Raw genomic sequence first — 17,966 nt, forward strand, 5'->3', positions numbered from 1 at the left:
AGGGGCAGAGAGTTGCTACTTCTGATTACAGGAAACAAGAGGCTGATTATCCCAGACGTCTATGTGGGAGGGCCGCTTCCTAGGAGGCATGATAGATCATCATGAACTTTTGCAATAGCTGGGTGAATTGCACACATGAGAAGATTTATACATAAAAACCATTTTGGATGATTTGTACTTTGCCTGTTGAACAGTGTTGTGAGGGAGACAGAGTTGTTAATACATAATTGTGTGAGCTGAACTATCACTTACCTGCGATGTTCAAAAGTTGAGGTGACACCTTTTTGTAGGCTTCCTATCAAGGATTAAGTGCCATTGAACTCAGTAAACATGTAGAGGATTGAAAATAAACCTGCTTACTGTTCAAGTGCCCCATTCCAAGCTAGTTTGCAGAAACACATTTGAAAAGGGGAAGGGGAGATAAGAAAAGGACGGGAAGTTCTATAAACCTACCATACACATATGCATGTATGGTAAGGGATGGAGGGAAGGCAAGAATTAATGCATTACTAGGCAGAAAGTACATCTGCAAAGGAAAGATGGGTGGATCAAAAATGTCTTGAGTCATCTCTGGGATTTTGTTGAACCAAAGTGATCTCCCATGCACTAGTGAAAAACCCCTCAGATTCACTTGCCAAGCCTGCTTAAGAACGTGCTGGAATAGTCTCAGCACACACAGGATCTTCAACCCCATTACTCAGGAAAAGGTTATTCATAGACAATTACTTCATAGACAGTGCCTCAACTTCATCAGCCCAAGATCTGAGACTGACTTTCTGGAATGCGAAGAACTTAATGATGATGGTGATAATGAAAAAGCTGTGAAGGAAAGGATGTAAAAACTCAGGGGTTAAATCAGATAAAAGCATACAAAAGGTCTGGAATCATGCACAAGCATGTAGGAAAAAGCATTTTGCTTAGGGAATTACTTCTAGAAAACGCGGACAAGCAATGGTTAAATCAAAGACAAAACCCGTAAACCAATGATTTATTTTGAAGGGAACTAGAGGAAGCTCCTCGCCTTTGTCTCCCCAGAGCTCCTTTTTCTTCGGGGGGGGGGGTATGCTTAGGAGAAGCAGCAAAGGGAAGAAGACAGCACTTCCAAAAGTGGTAGCGGGGAAGGGCTCTGACGAGGATGGGCGAAGCAACCTCGAGCGGAACAGCTCCAGCGCAGGCATCCCAGTAGGTGGCAAGTCGGCCAATGACGGCAGGAGGATAAAGCCGGCAACTCCCTCTCACCTCCATTTGCTGGAGGCATGGCTGGGACGTGACGTTCGCCTTCCAACCAGCTCCAGACTCTCGGGCAGGTCCAGAGAGCCATCCTGGGAGTCACGTGACCACGAGGCCCATTCAACGGAGGCTGAGGCTGTGTGACTTCACACGTTAAGAGTAAACAAAAAGAGGGGGTCTCCCACCCCTCCCCAGTTCCCGTATAAATGAAGAGAACCCCTCTCTCTTCCTCCAGTGGTTCAAAGAGTAAGAGAAAAGAAAGCACGTGCTTTTATGTTTTTACTTTATTTTACTTTATTTTAGATTATGTTCATTTATTCCATGCAGAATAAAAAAACGCCTAGGGTGGATTACTGGATCGGTGTGGGGAGATTTCTCCTATTGTGACTGGCTTGGTTTCGAGGGAGAAAGGGAGGGGGCGAGAGAGCAAGAGAAGGCAATATAAATTTTGGAAGCGACTGCTGAGAAATTCAACTTTGTCTTGGCCAGACTGATCCCTGAGAAGGCACAGAGGAATAGCACTCAAGGAAAAGGTGAAGTAATGAATTATGGGGGAACTTCAGTTTTCCAAGTTGGTGTTTTTCTTTAAAAAGAACCTATTTGTTTTTCTAAGCCAGTTAAGAATTTTTAATCGTTTCGCACAGTAAATTCTACAGGCATAACAGCAGCAAGAAAAGAGGCAGGCGACGGAGGTTAAGGTCTCTAGTCATTGGCGAGGGAGGGGTTCTCTTGCTAAGAATCTGGGAAAACGCAGGCAGAAGAAGTCTAGCAGCTGATTAACGTATAGTCTGTGTCGTGCATTTGTACAGAGCGTACTTGCATCTGCCTTGGGGGACTGGATAATCTGTCTTTTGTCTTTTCCAACAAGGTAAACTAATGCTGAGCGCAAGCCAGTGCTGGTCGGAGTTAAATACTTCCGATTGCACCCCTGTGCGCACGAGCGTGGGGACAGGCGCCGCGGAGCCCGGGGACCTTACCTCGGCCTAACCATGCCCACAGCCGGACTCCCTCGCGGGACCCAACTTCCCGAGAGCGCCCCGGCGGGGCTTCACGGCGTGCGGGGTGCCTAGCGAAGACCACAATCTAGCAGTACCGTTGATCTCAGTGGGAAAGCGAAGCACCTGCTCGGCTCTCTACCGATGATATCAACGGGACTTTGCTCAATTCGAATATATTTAAGCATTGTACCAGGGGCGTACTCGTGATACGCACGGCAAACATTCAAGGCACGCGCGCGTTTTCCTAAAGTAATTGAACTTCCTGTCTTAAGTATTCGGCTTTAAGGCGATAAGGGGACGCACTACTGCGGGGCCCCATGGAAATAATGGGGAGCGGCCAATCCCATTTATTTCGATGACCTTCCGTGTGACGGAGCCCTTCCCGCAAGGTCCGTGGTTCAGCCCGTGTGCGTTCCCAGCGACGCTTCCTTGGGAATTCGCTGCGCTGATCTCACCGACACTTACTTCCGAGTATATATTACATAGGGCGGGGCCGCGCGTCACCGAGAGCTTAAGCTCACGCAGATGTAAAATAGATCAAAGAAGAGAAGTTCCTCACTGATTACGGCGGCGGAGGCGGCAGCAGCAGCAGCTATATTCAGGAGTTGGCTCGTTTCCAGAATAGCTGGTCCTTCTGATTTGCACGGAAAAGACTCAGACCTCCTTGGCGGAGTGCCACCTGCAGCTTGGCCTTCGTGTCCGAGATGCTCGTGGGAGCTTCAGGCTTGCGGAGAAACTTCGCCCAGGCAGGTAGCAAAGTTACTGGGGACATTTGGTGTAAAGCGGCAGGAAAAAGCAGAGCAAGCTGAATTCAACATCCTCTCTTTCATTATCTCAGTATTCAATCTCACGCGTCAGAATTTAGTTAAAAAACTCAACGCCTGAACATTTTCTCTCTGATTAATATCAGTGCCTGAGCAAGCGCTTTGCACAGTGGGGCTGACAGACGGAAAGGGCTTCTGTTACCTTTGGCGCCAGGTTTTCTAATGCCTACCTCGAGTCTGGGAACCTCTTGCTGTCGCACGTTGCGCGCCGTCGCACTGTCATTGGAGCGAGAGCTCGCAGGCTGAGAACCGGGACCACGTCCAAGCCTGCCGGAATTAAAGGGTTAACAGAAAAGGGAGGGACGGCGAGGTCTGGCTGGACTCCAGCTGTTCACAGCTGGCAAACACGAAATATTAGCCAGACCCCGAGTATTTTCTCACATAGGAGCATTAAAGAGAGGGGACTTTGCTTCTCCCCCCATGCTGCGTAACTTCGCACAGATCTGTGCGACACTTCGGCAAGAGGGCCGGATCGCCTTTCGCTTAAGTGAGCGTCCGCGAAGCAGGCGGGGGCTAGCGCTTTGCTCAGCAGCGCGCGGGAGTGTTCCCACAAGCGGGGCCTCGGCGCCCTGGCCCTTCCTTACCTGAAGTTTGCAATCAGCTGCTAGTAGACGACCACCCGAGAGTCTGAAGGAAGTGGGTACCATGACCCCACCCGTCTCAAGACGGCTCTTTGGCATCCTCGTCTTGACAGAGAGGATGCCCGCTTCTGGGGGTGGGGGGGAGCCGTGGAAGGAACTGGCGGAGGGAGCTTGGCCTGCCGCCAGGGGCTCGGGGCGGTCCGTGGGATTGCGAGGGCCAGCTCCACCGGCGCGGGAAAAACAGGTAGGTGCACTCGCCAGAGGAGTATGGGCTGCCCGCTTCAGGAGGCGGATGGGTCATACCATCATTTTAGGGTTCCGCCACGTTAAACAAGCACGCCCTTCCCGCAAATAGAAGACGAGCGTATCAGCGGTACAAGTTCCAAGGCAGCCTTCTCCAGTGTGTGCTAGTCTTCCAATTTCAGGGAGCCCAGACCGAATTTCCGTTCGACGAGCTTCGGTGGCCCAGAAGTTCCCGACGGCAGCTCTGGTGGGCGTGGGAGGCCTGCGGTCTTCGGCTATGGGTTAGGCGCTGTGCCTAGAGCTGACTTCGGGCACATGCTCCTAGGGCGCCATCTCGGAGCAACACTGCCGCCTCCTCTTCCTCCTCCTCCACCTCCAGCAGGTTTCCCGGAGGCGGCGGCGGCGGCGGCGGGTCTTCTTGCTGCCTGCCGTGCCGCCTCCTCCTCCGCCCTTTACATCGTTTCGTGTGTGCGCGCACCAGGGCTGGGAGAGGGAGAGGAGGCAACTTGCCGGAAACCCCTGACCTGTACCTTGATTCCGAGATTCTCTTCGGACCGACGGTGGTGATGCCTGCTTAGTGCGATTCCCCGGAACCTGGGGGGAAAGAAATGTTTGGGGGGGGGGGGTGGCTGCTTTACGGGGCGGGTCCGTTTCCGGGGATCAGGAACTCCCGGAATCGCAGATCAGCTTCAGGCTGCGTGCCCGGGCTCCGCGCACCCAGGCGCTCGGCTGACCTCAAGCACGGGCGGTGGCTGGGCGAGTGGCGCGCGGGACCCCCAGCCTCCTTCCGACCTCCACGTTTTCTGCGCTTCTCGTTCGCGCGCGCGGACACTCATCGGAGCTGCTTCTTCGCAGGTTCCAAAGCCCCACAGCATCGCGACAATGTTCCCGAAGCGTTTCCAGCAGTGGAGTTTCGTGGTCTTTCTGCTGAGTTACTGTGTACCTTCTTCTGGGAGATCGCTGGAAGGGAGCAGTCGCAGACTGTAAGTTTCTTCTTCCTCTGCCATTAGAATCAAAGCGCGAAGCGGGGGGGGCATTTGGACACATGTACATAGGAAGTCCTAGAAACTACGGCTCATCTTCACATTGGTATTTCAGCCTTTCACAGGAGAAAGTTGCTTGAATCATATTAATTCAGTGCAATCCTAAGAATGTCTATTTAGAAGTAAGTCCTACCAAGTTTATGTACCCTAAAGTCAGTTCATGAAGTCATTGTTCAGATTACAAACCTTACCATTGATTATGATGATGATGATATATTTAGATTAACTTCAGTAAGGCAATAGATGAGGAACGCTCCCTTTTAAAAGAAAAGAGCATGGAATCTTTTTGCCTCTTCATTCAGGATTTCCATTTTTTAAAAGTCAAAATGGCTCTTTATGTCCATAAGAGCATTTAAAAGAATCTTAATGATGGAGCAAATGGGGAGTGATACCAGAATATTTAGAAGAACAGAGAAGAGGTTAAAATCTCCCTCAGTAATTACTGGCACTGCATAAGAAGAACAATCGCTGTCCTTAAAGGACATGAACGGGGGGGGGGGGTCCCACCTCTAGTGAGTATGATTACATGCACACACACACGCACACAAACACACACACACATATGTGCACACATGCATGCTTCCTATTGCATATGTAAGGTTGCTACAATAAGAGGCTCATTATAGCCTTCTGATGCTGAGAGAGCCAGTGTGGCGTAGTGGTTAAGAGCTGGGACCGGGACTCAGGCGACCTGGGTTCGAGTCCCCGCTCAGCCATGGAACCAACTGGGTGGCTTTGGGCCAGTCTCTCAGCCCAGCCTACCTCACAGGGTTGTTGTTGTAGAGATAAGATGGAGGAGGAGAATGATGTAAGCTGCCTTGAGCCCTTTGAGGAAAAAGGCAGGATATAAATCCATAAATAAATAAATAAATAAATAAATAATAGGTACCAGCAACATGGACAGCCCTGTGGGAGAATACACACAGCACTTAAATCAGAGACATTGCATTCACCCACATGGGGCTTGTGCCAGTTAGTATTAGCTCTCCAGTCTGAGTTAAATATTTGTTTGCTGCAACAAAAGATTTTTGAGATAAGGGAGTCTGAGAAAGGACCCTAAGTATGCATGTATTCCCTGCTCAGTCAGGTAGTAATATGAATTATATGTAGGCAAAACTCAGAGAAACCACCCAAGTCAATAATCCCACACTGTGGTTACATACTGATGCTCTGTGGACCTTTTAGTTGCTTAAGGCCCTGATCCTGAAATCTCTACTCTGGGCTAAGTGTTCAGCATGGGGAGGAAATGCCCAAAAGCCGAACTAGTGATAAGGTAAGAGCACATATCTCTTCTAAACACAGAAGTCCTAAACAGCTTTGGCTACTAAGCAGTAAGGAAATGTAATAAGTAATAACAATGAAACTAATAATACTGAAATTAGTCTTTAGGCATAGAGAGAATCAAAAAGCAACTCACATGATGCAGTCCATTGGTTCTGCAATAGATAACCAAAGACCCATTCAAATTAGATGCATGAACTTTGCCCCAAAGGAAATTCTTTACACCACCTTAGGCAACTGAGGAAAAGCCACTGCACTGAGAATAAGACCACTTGACACTTTCTCCCCCTTAATACTATTTGCCTGCAAACCTTGATCAGCCTTTTACCTAGAAATTGTACTTCCCACTGAAGTTATGCAGAAAATCCATGTTTGAATTTCTGTTAATTCTTGCCCCTAACCATGACAATCTGAATTGGAACATTTTTTCAGAAACTGCTATCTTCTTTAAAAGCCATTAGCCCTACTTAAACACTCAGATTATTAGTCTAATGTAAATAGGACTTTCAAAGTTCATACTCACTCACCTTGATGATAATGGCAATATCCAAACTAATGCACTGTTTATGTATGAAGTGTTTTTCCTGAATAAAGCCAATAAACAATAACTAAACCTGTGCTTTATTACATAATACATTTAATGTAAGCTTAGGTTAGCTTAATGTAAACTATGCTGAATTGGTAATTCAGTTTGATAAATGGGATTTCTGGATTCAAAAAGCTGCAGAATGAAGAAGCCCAGGCATACAATGTTGTAACCTTAGTGTCTATCCCTGTAGCACTAACTCCATGACAAACTCCAACTGTGCCTCACTGATCTGAAAATATTTTGGAAGTAGCGTATATATCCCTGAAGGTTGGAGTAAGGAGGCAAGCTGCAGTTACTGAGAGTGGGTTGTTTTGCAAGTCAGCAGAAGACAAGGCCAGAATGACTGAAGTTATGGTGAACAAGACATCAACAGTGGACACTTTACTAATGATGACTGGTTAACCATCTTTTCTTTTGAGGATTAGCAGTTTAACCCAACTACCACATTTACTATACTGAATTCATAGCAGAGCCATATACATGGAATAGAAGGATAGCTCTATGAACACAGCATACAACATTAAATAATATGTGTGGGTACATTTGGGCAGAGAGAAACCATAAACTCAACCTTTCTCTCAAAATTGCTTACCACATGTTAGCATTGCATTAACTGCATCTGGTTTGGGGGCAGACCTCTTTTCATTTAAGTTATCTTGCAGGCTGGAAGGGACCTCTAGTGGGTTATCCTAACAGTTCCTAAACCTTTAATCTTCTTGGCACTCTTTTTAATCCACTTCAGTTATTAGGCACACCTAATCAAATTTAATCCTCTCTCAGTTCATACATTTTCATGGGATGGGAGAAAGAATGCTGGAGAGGGATCCTTTAAGCTACATTGCCAATGTTTCAGCTCTAATTTTTTTAAGAACTTGTTTTAACAGACTAACATGGAGAGTATGAGGGTATTTAGAGATTGCAGATGGCCCTGTGCCCCTTCCCTTTAAGACACAGACAATTCACACAAGTGTCTATAGTTGTGACCAGTTCACTAATTCAGTACAACTGAATGAGTATTATTCAACAATTTCCTCAGTCACATCACATCCAAGAGAAGATGTAGATAGGAAAACTGTGCATGCAGAAACTACGCAATTAACTTCAAAACTGACACGTTTACTAACAAAACTTATGTACGAGTGTTGGTATATGACTGTTTGATATGGGATGATACTGTAGCTATTGTTAAGTATAAAAGGAAACTGCAGCACATTATATCAAAATGCATACTGTTTAGAAAAATAATTTAATATTAAACCTATAATTTTGAACTTCTACACAACTGATATTGAAACCTTGTTTAAGAGCCTTGTCTTTTCCCACCTGAAGGCTGGAATGATATGCTCAGAAATCCAAATGGCACCCTCTCCCTACATGGAGCACAATTCTTTGAGAAATTCTCCATGTGGCAATGAATGGGAACTGTGCAAGAGCAGGACTCAGTGACACTGGCACAGGAGTGCTTCCCAACAGTGTCTGCCACCAGGGTCAGACCTGCCTAATACCCACCCTGCCATCCTTAAATATCACCTCAAAATCTCAGGGCAGCTGCCACAGCTTGACTCACAGCAGGTTACCTCTGAGTCTGACATATATTCAGCCTCCTAACAGACAAATCACTGCAAAGGTTACACTGAAGCATTTTCCAGGTAGCAATTTTTTCACTTCAAATGATTTTGGATTCATAATGTATACTGGAAAATATATGAAAAATATTACCTTCATACCTGCAGAGTAAGAGTAAATAATGTTATATAACCTCATAAAACAGACTCAGATTTGCAAGCATCCGTTGTAGTTCAATTTTGCAACAAAAGTTACTCCGTGCTAGCACATGCAACAAATTGTTTTGGAAATACATACTGAATATCAATAAAACTGTGTGTTACATGGAGCATGCCAAGAGTCTTAGGCTTCTTTTGGCCTAAGAAGTGCCTACCAGCCATTGGCTGAACTGTTATGAGGTCACCATCAAAAATTGGCCACTGAAATTGGCCAATCTCTGACAATAGAATATTGACAGAATGCAACTTCTAATTCTAAAGGGGAAGTAAGGATCACAGAAAACTGGGGAAAATAGGGTCTAAGGGAAGGAAGTATTTTGTTTGTGCGAGGGAGGTAAAAGAGGAGAGAGGGAGGCAGAACTGAATCTAGGAGAGAATAAGTGGGGAGAATTTACAGAATGATTTGAAAGTGGCAGCTAGACCTGTCACTCTAGCATTCAGTAAATTAAGTAAAACTAAAATTTAGAATGTTAAGAAAGATTTCTGATGACAACATCCTGCAAAAAAAAAAAAAAAAAGCTAATAGAACTGTAATATGAGTCACCATGAACAGCAAAGTTCTAGATTCATCAGCTGGCCTGTTCTGAGACTATAATAGGGATTGTGTCTTAAGAGAAGCTCTTTAATTTTAAGTAGATCTACATTGCCTATTGGTCTAAACAATAATATTTAAAATGCATATTTTTATTTTCTTCAACCTCTTTGCATGTCCATCCATTCATGGGGTGCATGAATGTTTTTGCTTTTCTTTTAAAAGACATGCATATATTTCTGAAGTTGATATTCCAGAACACACATTACACATGGTGCTAAATCAAGGGTTTCCCAGAGCAAAATTACTCCTATTGTGATTTTTTGAGCTAAAGTGCACATACATTTTTATTGGAGTACAGACTGCTTCAGCAATCAGGTGCATGTGTGCATGTGCATGTGCATTTGATGTTTTGCTGCTAGCTTCAACAAGATATTAACAGTACCAATAATGGCTACATAATTGATGTATCATATCAGTGGGATCATCAGACGCTACAGGACATCTATGCACAAAGCCAGGTTTGATGGGCATTATTCTTACTGGAAGGATATCAAGGCATGCTTTTTACAGCAAAGCTGCTTATCTAACTCTATATCACCAGTGTTTACAAATATCATTTCCCCAGGTTGTTTCAAGGCCCCAGAAACCTGACTTCCTTCAGATTGATGGCATTGCACTGGATTAGCAATTGACTCCAGTGTCTAAACTAATGCTTTACTTATGTATGCAACTGGATGACATGATTACACGACATGTACTGTAACAAGATTTTATTTATGTGGCATCTTCAGGTCCTAACAATATTTACCTATATTATCTCAAGTAACCATTAGAACTCTGAAAGATAGAGGTACATTGCTATGGCCGTGGCTATGGCTATTGCAGAGGCTGAAAAAGGGAGAAAAGTTTGCCTAAGGCCAACAATGTTCAGGGCTAAGGTGAGACTGGGAACTTCCTAGTGTGTAACTGGGTCTTTTGGCCACTTATAACTATACCTGTTCAAAGGAATGCTGCATACCACACACCACAAACAGAGCTTTTATGACCCTTAAGGCAATCTCAAACACAATACTTTTCAATAAGCACTTCACACATGCCAGTCACGAAATGTCAAGTAAATAAGCAAAGAGCATTTATATGAGGCTTGAGCCATGAGGCCTGAGGTAGCTATGCCCTGCAATGCATTTTAATATTTAAGAATACCCAGTCTTTGAGTTACACACACAACAGGCAATCTCTGTGTAGTTCTAATTCAAACTTGATTAATATGACAAGAATGACTTGATACCAGGTTCTTACCCTTCCCATATTTTAATACTTCTCAATATAATAAGTCATTGTGCCAGTTTATTATGCAATGGCTCTTTATCTGCAAGTAAACAGACCAAAAACATCCCCTTCCTTGACCAGGAATACATTCATGCAATGAAGGAAGCTATATGAATGCCTCAGCACATTCTGCTGCAAGCAGACTAAAAACACAGGCTACTTGTGGTATGCCTCTGAACCAACCTAAGATCCCACCTCCTACTTTTCCCTGCACTTCACAGTGCATCCTCCTTACCCTAAGGGGAAAATACACTGTTTCCCATGGTTAATTATTTCTCAGGCTGCTTTTTGATAATTTGTTGGACCACAATATGGTTTCTGTGGACCATGTTTCCCTTCCTCCCTTGTTATTCAAGTATGAACTGCTTGCAAAATACCTGGCTAAACCATTGCTTAATATCACAACATTGAGAAAGCTCTGAAGAATGAGGCTTGTCACTGATGTGACACGGGCAACCACTGCCTCGAAAAGCTAGGAACTGCTGCCTCGAAAAGCTAGGAAAGGTTTAAAGTGCAAATAGAAAAAGGTGAGGGAGGGCACATCAGAGGATGTATGCTGTAGCACCAATGGGTTCATACAAGATGTGAAAGTTTGGCATCAAGAAAACAGCCTAACACTGAAGCTGCCCTGTCTGTTGAGAGTATAAATCCTGCAACTGTGAACAGCAGGCCAATTTTTGCCCTCAGAGTACCCATGCTATACAGCAATTTTGTTTGGCCCTTGGTAACCTTACCATGTTTCAAGCACCCTGCCAGGTTTTAACAAAGCTGTGGTAATAGATATGCTTATGGTTTCATGTATAAGACACAGGAAAGGTTTATTTTCAAGCTGTGTGAGAGAGTTAATCCATCTGATCATTTTCTCTGGATGTTTATACAGTGTCCCAGTTACAGTTCAAGACAAAAGTTCCTGATGCTCCATAACCTTTTTATGAGGCCTGACCCAACTTCTAGGTCAGCTTGCTTAGCCCACTATCTGGAAATTAGAATGTCCTCAGTGAACATAGAATTCAGACACCCTTCTTCTACTATTCCAAAATCCTGTAACAAATTGGATTAATACATTTTCTTCCCCTCAGTCTCCCTTGCACCATTTTTTTTTTTTGCTGTCACTCTTTTTGTGCCATCTCTATTCTCCAGAAAGTACTTGCCAATTATTCCACCTAATAGCAAGAAACCTTTAAAGAGCAAGAGGCTTCCCCTGCCAGCATTTTGCAGTGCTCATACATTCTTAAACTGTAAGTCAATCCAAGATCTTCAAAGAGAAAACAAACACCTCACCATCAAAGGCCACAATGAACCAAGCGATGAAATGTATTAACACCATGATGTTTTATAAAGGTGCAGTCCAGTGAGGCTACACATTTGGAAGATTATGGGCATCCCATGGAGGGTAGAAGGAGCAAGGAAGTAAAGGTCACTTGCACGCTTCTGCTCTGAAAAAAACTCAGACAGCTGATTTCAGTATGCTGGCCACCAGTCTTCTCCCATCCCTGTCCATAAAACACCACCTCTATGGTTACTCTTATGACCTTGGAGCTGGAAGAGTGGATAGGAGTCCCAGCTCTGCCTCAGAGCGAGTTTCCAAAAAATCCTATGACCTTCTAGAGTCAGTCAAACCACCATACAATTCTGCCCTCAATCTCTTAAAACCTAAAAGAAAGTGCTTACCTCTGAACTACAGGCACAGCTACATGGCTACATTGTCATTGTAGCCATGAGATGCCTAAGGGCCCATTCTGATGTTACTGTTGTGGTGGGGGAGCGGTTGAGCTGTGCCCCCTCCCTCAGCTGCCCTGCTGTTATCAGAGGCTTCAGGCCATGCATGCAGATCTCAAGGCACAGCTTCTCCACATGCCAGCATTTCCTCTCCTGGAAATTGAGAAGGAGTCACCTCATAGGCTTCTAATTCTACAAGAGTGCAGCAAGGAGGGGACAAGTTCCATTGGGTCTGGTGCTACAAAGTTAATATCAGAAAGAACAATAATGCTTCTCTGCGCTAGAAAGATTTACTCCCATACAAAGGTGAATAATTGCAAAACATGTATCATTTCCCCAAATGTCTTTAGCAATCTTTGATGGTTTTCTTTGATAGCTAAGCCAGTTCATTGGGTCAAATGTAAGATAATGAGTTAATTATTTCAAGTTTGGCTTATCAGTTTCTGTAGTATTGAAGGGTAAATTACTTTTCCCACCCACCCCCAAAGTGGAAGATTGGCATGCTGGAATGTGCTTAGTACACCTACCAAGGATAGGGTTTACCACACTGGCTCAGCAATATTTGATCACTGATGTTATGTTTTTTAAGCAGCAAAAGGACAGTTTCTGAATATCAGCTGTTGCATGACAAAGGAAAGTCTTTGCAAGATATACGAAGAAGAAATTTCCTGCAAAACCTAATTGAAGGGGTGAACACAGCTGAGATCCGGGCTATGTCAGAGGTATCCCCTAACCCTAAACCTGCCACCATTGCAAAGAACTATGCTGTCCGATTTGGCAGTGATGACGAAGGCAAATACCTGACTCAGGAGACCAACAAAGCTCAGACATTCAAGGAACAGCCCATTAAGACACCTGGAAAGAAAAAGAAAGGGAAACCTGGGAAACGTAAGGAGCAAGAGAAGAAAAAAAGGAGGGTTCGTTCAGCTTGGCCCAGTTCAAGAGGGTCTGGCAGTGGAATGGCATGGACCCCCCCTCTTGGACATCTTTAGTACTACATGTGTTAAATCAAGGTAATTTTTCAGTCTTACTGAAAAAAGAAAAATAATCCATTTGCTGCACCAGCCCAAGTTAATGTGCTGCCTAAGTAGAAAACCCACATAGTAATTAACATGGGGCTGAATCCACTGGGAAATTCTCCAATGCAGCCTCATTGAGCAAGAATGGGCTGGTTCTTGGACTTTGCACATGATAGAACAGATAAATAGGGCTTTACGCAGGAACTGAAGGACACCCCAAATTTGCTCTTTCTTCACAGGAAGGTTTCTCCATTTTCTGTACATTGTATATAGAGAAAGGAAAATAATTCCTCTTCTACACAGTAGTAACTTCCTCTGCTTTAGCATAATTTACCAAGGTATATAGTTTGTACAACAGAGAGTATGAGAAAATGTTTCAAGTACAATAAGTTTTCTGCACTTATTAAAAATACAGCAAGCTTTTTCTTTTTCTAACATGGAGACATGTGGAGTTGGAGATTATTAGATGGTAGCCTTGTTTAAAGTTTGTAAATGTAGAAAAAATAGGCTGTGCCTTCTCCTTTGTCTTCAGCAATTTACACCCTTTGAAACAATTTATAATGCTTTTAACTTTAGGGGAGAACATGGAAAGTTTCACTTAGTAATATCTGGTAACACTGGCCAGCCTTCTGCCATAATATTTTCCCTGCCATTAGGACTTGTTAGTTCAGTTCCAATTTTGCTGCCAGCTTGTCAAATGATTACATTGCTGTTGAAAAATGTTGAGCATTACCCTGAGGATAGAGAAACGTGTTTCTCTCATGTATGACAAGAAAGAGCTTTTTTAAAAAAAAGTTAACAGTTTAAGTACTGTAGTTTTACACAGTCTCCATATGATAGTTTCCTGAAATATCTGTGAACTTTCTTATCGTTTTATTCATTTTGGCTCAGAAGGAGAATACAGTAATTGGTAAATATTTCATAGCAGATTCTTGAAATAGCCATTCTAACAATAGAAAACTAAGCATATTTACTCAAAATTAAGTCCCATTTGATCCAATGGGGTTTGCTTCCTAATAATGTTCCTCCCTAGACTGTTTCTGTTTCATTTGCCCCTAGAAATGTGTTAAGCCTTAACTAGCTATTTTCCATATACTATTTGAGGTTTCCTTTCCTCTCTTTGTTTTTTCATATTAGCCCTGTGCATAACTTAACATCAGATGTGATGCTGGTTACCTTGAACTATGCACAAAATTAACTATGAACAAAATTAGGAATAAAAAATAAACCTTGGAAAGCAGGGAGACAGAACAAATTTGATGGCTCAGATGTATTTGGAGCATATTGTGCCATACATCATAGCAATGTTTGGAAACAGATATTCATTTTCCATTCGGTTCAGGCAGTTACAAATACAGAGAGGAGAAGATTGCTTTGCAGTCCTTTCCAAACAATTCACCCTTTTTTTGCCGCTGCAAGTTTGTTTGATCCTGACTTATACTCTAAGGATCCACATTACTCCAATTACCACTTTTGATTCTGGATTCAAATCAGGATCAAGAATGAATCTGTGTGCAGCTGGTAAGAATCAACAAGAAAGCAAGTTTGTAAAATGCCTGTCTACTTCTATATATTTCTGGGAGGGTAGTATTGCAATTGTATGAGTTCTGTTGGCTTTTCCACACTTTAATAGTCTGTATTGGAAAAGTCCAGGTCCGGGACTCTGCAGCTGTCTCTCCAGCAAGAACGTAGTGCTTCTAGAATCTCTAATCCACCCCACTTCTACCCCCAGTGGTGGAAGTGGGGGTGATGGCAGTGGTGACGGCAGCTATGAGGGTGGTTCATGGGTTGCATTAGATCTGAAGCTCTGCGAACCTTGTAACTATATTAGTGCACTCAATCTTTATTGGTGCCAGTGCCAGCCATGGTGAAATGGAAGCCACTGCAAAGTGGTAGATCATCTTTGAATCTGAAGGCCAAATGCAAATGCCCTGGCTAATGTTATACACCATATAATATTCAACAAAAATATTGTTCATTGTTACTGTTGAAATTACTGTTCACTACAAGCCTGAACCATATAAAATGCATGCATACCACTATGATGTCTAGTTAAAGACATTCCCATTTAGGTGAGATTAAATCATTGCTGCCTAACTTAATAATGCTCCTTAAAAGGCATGCCTTTCTTTCATTAAAAAGAAAAGATATTGCCAAACATTTCTTGTGCATCACACTTCTGCACACTGCTATTCTTTGTGCCTTAATATGCATAATCACACAGCTAATCTAATTATGCCTTTTAACTATAGAACTACAAGGAAGCAAAAAGCAGAAATTCCTACTGTTCTGCAGCACAAACAGAACATATGTATGTGTGCAGAGACTATACAGGTTATTCAAAAATGTATACAAATTACCCACTAATTTCCATACATTAGTCCAACAAACATGTCAGAGCATTGCTTGCTCATCTTAAAGGCTTGAGGAATAGAGTACAGACTTTTAGTGCCAACCACCTTCAGAAATGTGTAGTATTGGCACACAAGTGCTTGCACAATGGGCGTGATCAAGAGGTAAGAAGCAAATATAATCACACCAATGTGGCTGCCATGTATTTTAGTTTAATTATGAGTATAAATGAAAAGTATCCAATATTATTTCATACACAGTCCCTTCCACATTGGATAGGATATCTGTGAAAGTTGCTGCTAAGGTTCAAGACCATTTTCAGCAGAAAGAGAATTTCATTAATGCAACAGTTATCTGGAATTTCAGACGTCAATCCAAAATATGGCCTTGTTACATGCCAAGTATATTTGTCAGTATCATACATTCGCCAAGTATAAAATAAAAATTTATTTGCTCCAGAGAGTACACTGCAGGTTTAATTTAGAATTCATGTTGGCATGTACCAAATGAAGTCCTGGCTCCAGTCAATTCAGTAAGAACCACCTCATTATTCAAAAACAAGACAAGGCTATGGAGTGCGAAAGTAATCCGAAAGCTTGCAATCTGTTGCAATCACGACTACTTTCCATGGATTTCTGTGTCTTTGAATCAACAGTGGATTCCAACAATCATTGGAGGGCTGCTGTGTGGAAATCCTCCTTACCACTTGGCAGGCTGTCACAGACAGCTTAACCCACAGGTCATTTGTTCATCTGTGCTGGATCAGATAACCAAGCAGTTACATGCACATCGTGATACAGTAACACTTGGCTCAGTTGTCATTTATTATTTCATTCCCACCTCTTTTCTTTCTTCAAGAAAAGAAAGAAAAATCATTCTACTCTCGCTGCTGCTTTCAGTGTGCCTGCTTATTCAGGCCGCTGTTCCACTGTGATTGGTTCATGGGCAACAGGTCTCATGGTCCTTTGCCTGGGAAAGCCTTTCAGGCTGAGGACTGTCCTGTGTAATAGCTGATGCATAGCAGCCCTTACGGTGTTCTTAAGATAGGTCATAAGAATCAAGGCAGACTAGGGAATACAGTTCAGAGCTGAATAAACCTGCTTGCAGCAGCCACCCTCAGCAGGAAATGTAGAATTCTGTGACAAAGATGGAACAGACCTGGAACAAGCTATCGTATGCATATGCAAACATAGGAAACAAAGTTCAACAGGCATGCATGGAACTTGGCTACCCAACATAGATTTGAAGATGGAATTTTTCATCTTTGCTGCTGTACTTGCCAGCTGGTTGACTTAATAGTATATTTTCAAGTTAGCTTGTTCCTTTTCCAAAACAGCATTATGGCCTTGAATGAGGTTCTTCAGTCCACACCTAGTTTTAGATTGGATTCAATGAAACTATATCCCATGGTGATTAAAATGTGATGTATTGCTAATGACAGTGCTGGTTGCTGAGAGGGGCAGGGGGTAGACATGACCCAGCTGCAAAGGATCAGCTACTAGCGACTGAACTTCAGTAGTCTGCATTGCTAACTTCATTGTACTGAAAGCCATGTATAGTAGAGACTGAGCAATAAAAATGCTGGAATATTGAATGTTCATCATCTCTTCCAACAGGCACACCCTATCTCTAAGACTATTTTTGCTGTATCCAGTTATATTATATGGAAAACATTAATTTCCCATTTTCTCTTGCCTTTCTTTGCAGGAGGCGTTGACATCTTTAGCATAGATCTTTGGGAAACACATTGCAGTATTCTGTAATACTGAACATATGGAAAGAAGTATTTATTATCTGTACATACTGTCAATATGTCAGGATGAAGCCTTGGCCGCAGATGCTCTCCAAAATTGCACATTTGAACATTGTGAATACTGGGCAATTTTTTTGTACTAAGACAATTCTTGTCACATTTACTATAATTTATTTTGTTGAATGATGTATTTATTTCCATGAACTTTTATCTTGGTGCTGCTGACTTTCTATATATAATGTAAAATATTGCACTTTAGATATATGTTATGTCTTATGCTGGTAAGACATAAATAAAATATTCTTGTTTTTATTGGTTTTAATGAGTTGCCCAAGTTAAATTGTTGAAAAATTATTTTCTTCCATGCATGTAATAAAAGGCAGTGTTTTTACAACTTGTAAAAAAATCTGATAGAAAATATTAAAATATATCATGACTCAGAGAGAGAAATGTGTCTTCTAGGACTTCAAGGACAAGGAACAATCATTTCTCCCTTCACAATATCTGAAAATAGTCTTTATACTTAATATGTTTACATTGGTTTCAGTTCTATTTTCACATTAGCTTTTAGTTAAAAATCACTTACAGTATATTCTACTCCAATGCTTGGTGCTAAGACAGTGGAGAAGCTTTCCTTGTGGAATAGAACTCTCTGCACGGAAGGAAATGCCCCAGCACAGACCAGT

At 42.8% G+C, this 17,966-nt stretch overlaps 1 protein-coding gene across 3 annotated transcripts; it reads left to right on the forward strand.

Moving 5' to 3' along the window:
- Nucleotides 1-1,592: 1,592 nt before the first annotated feature.
- PTHLH (parathyroid hormone like hormone) lies at nucleotides 1,593-17,720 on the forward strand. Of its 3 annotated transcripts, none has more exons than XM_044418472.1 (4): nucleotides 1,593-1,801; nucleotides 4,732-4,859; nucleotides 12,746-13,169; nucleotides 17,235-17,720. In XM_044418472.1, exons 1-3 carry the CDS (start codon nucleotides 1,772-1,774, stop codon nucleotides 13,146-13,148), a joined length of 561 nt encoding a protein of 186 aa, XP_044274407.1. In that variant the 5' UTR covers nucleotides 1,593-1,771; the 3' UTR covers nucleotides 13,149-13,169; nucleotides 17,235-17,720. The 3 variants fall into 3 exon arrangements, with proteins under 3 accessions (XP_044274407.1, XP_044274408.1, XP_044274409.1); XM_044418473.1 differs by having other exon boundaries at nucleotides 12,749-13,169; XM_044418474.1 differs by lacking the exon at nucleotides 1,593-1,801 and adding an exon at nucleotides 4,363-4,436 and having other exon boundaries at nucleotides 12,749-13,169.
- Nucleotides 17,721-17,966: the final 246 nt, after the last annotated feature.

The sequence above is a fragment of the Varanus komodoensis genome, unplaced genomic scaffold (genome assembly GCF_004798865.1).
Source record: "Varanus komodoensis strain SLA01 unplaced genomic scaffold, ASM479886v1 scaffold9, whole genome shotgun sequence".
Lineage (NCBI taxonomy): Eukaryota > Metazoa > Chordata > Lepidosauria > Squamata > Varanidae > Varanus > Varanus komodoensis.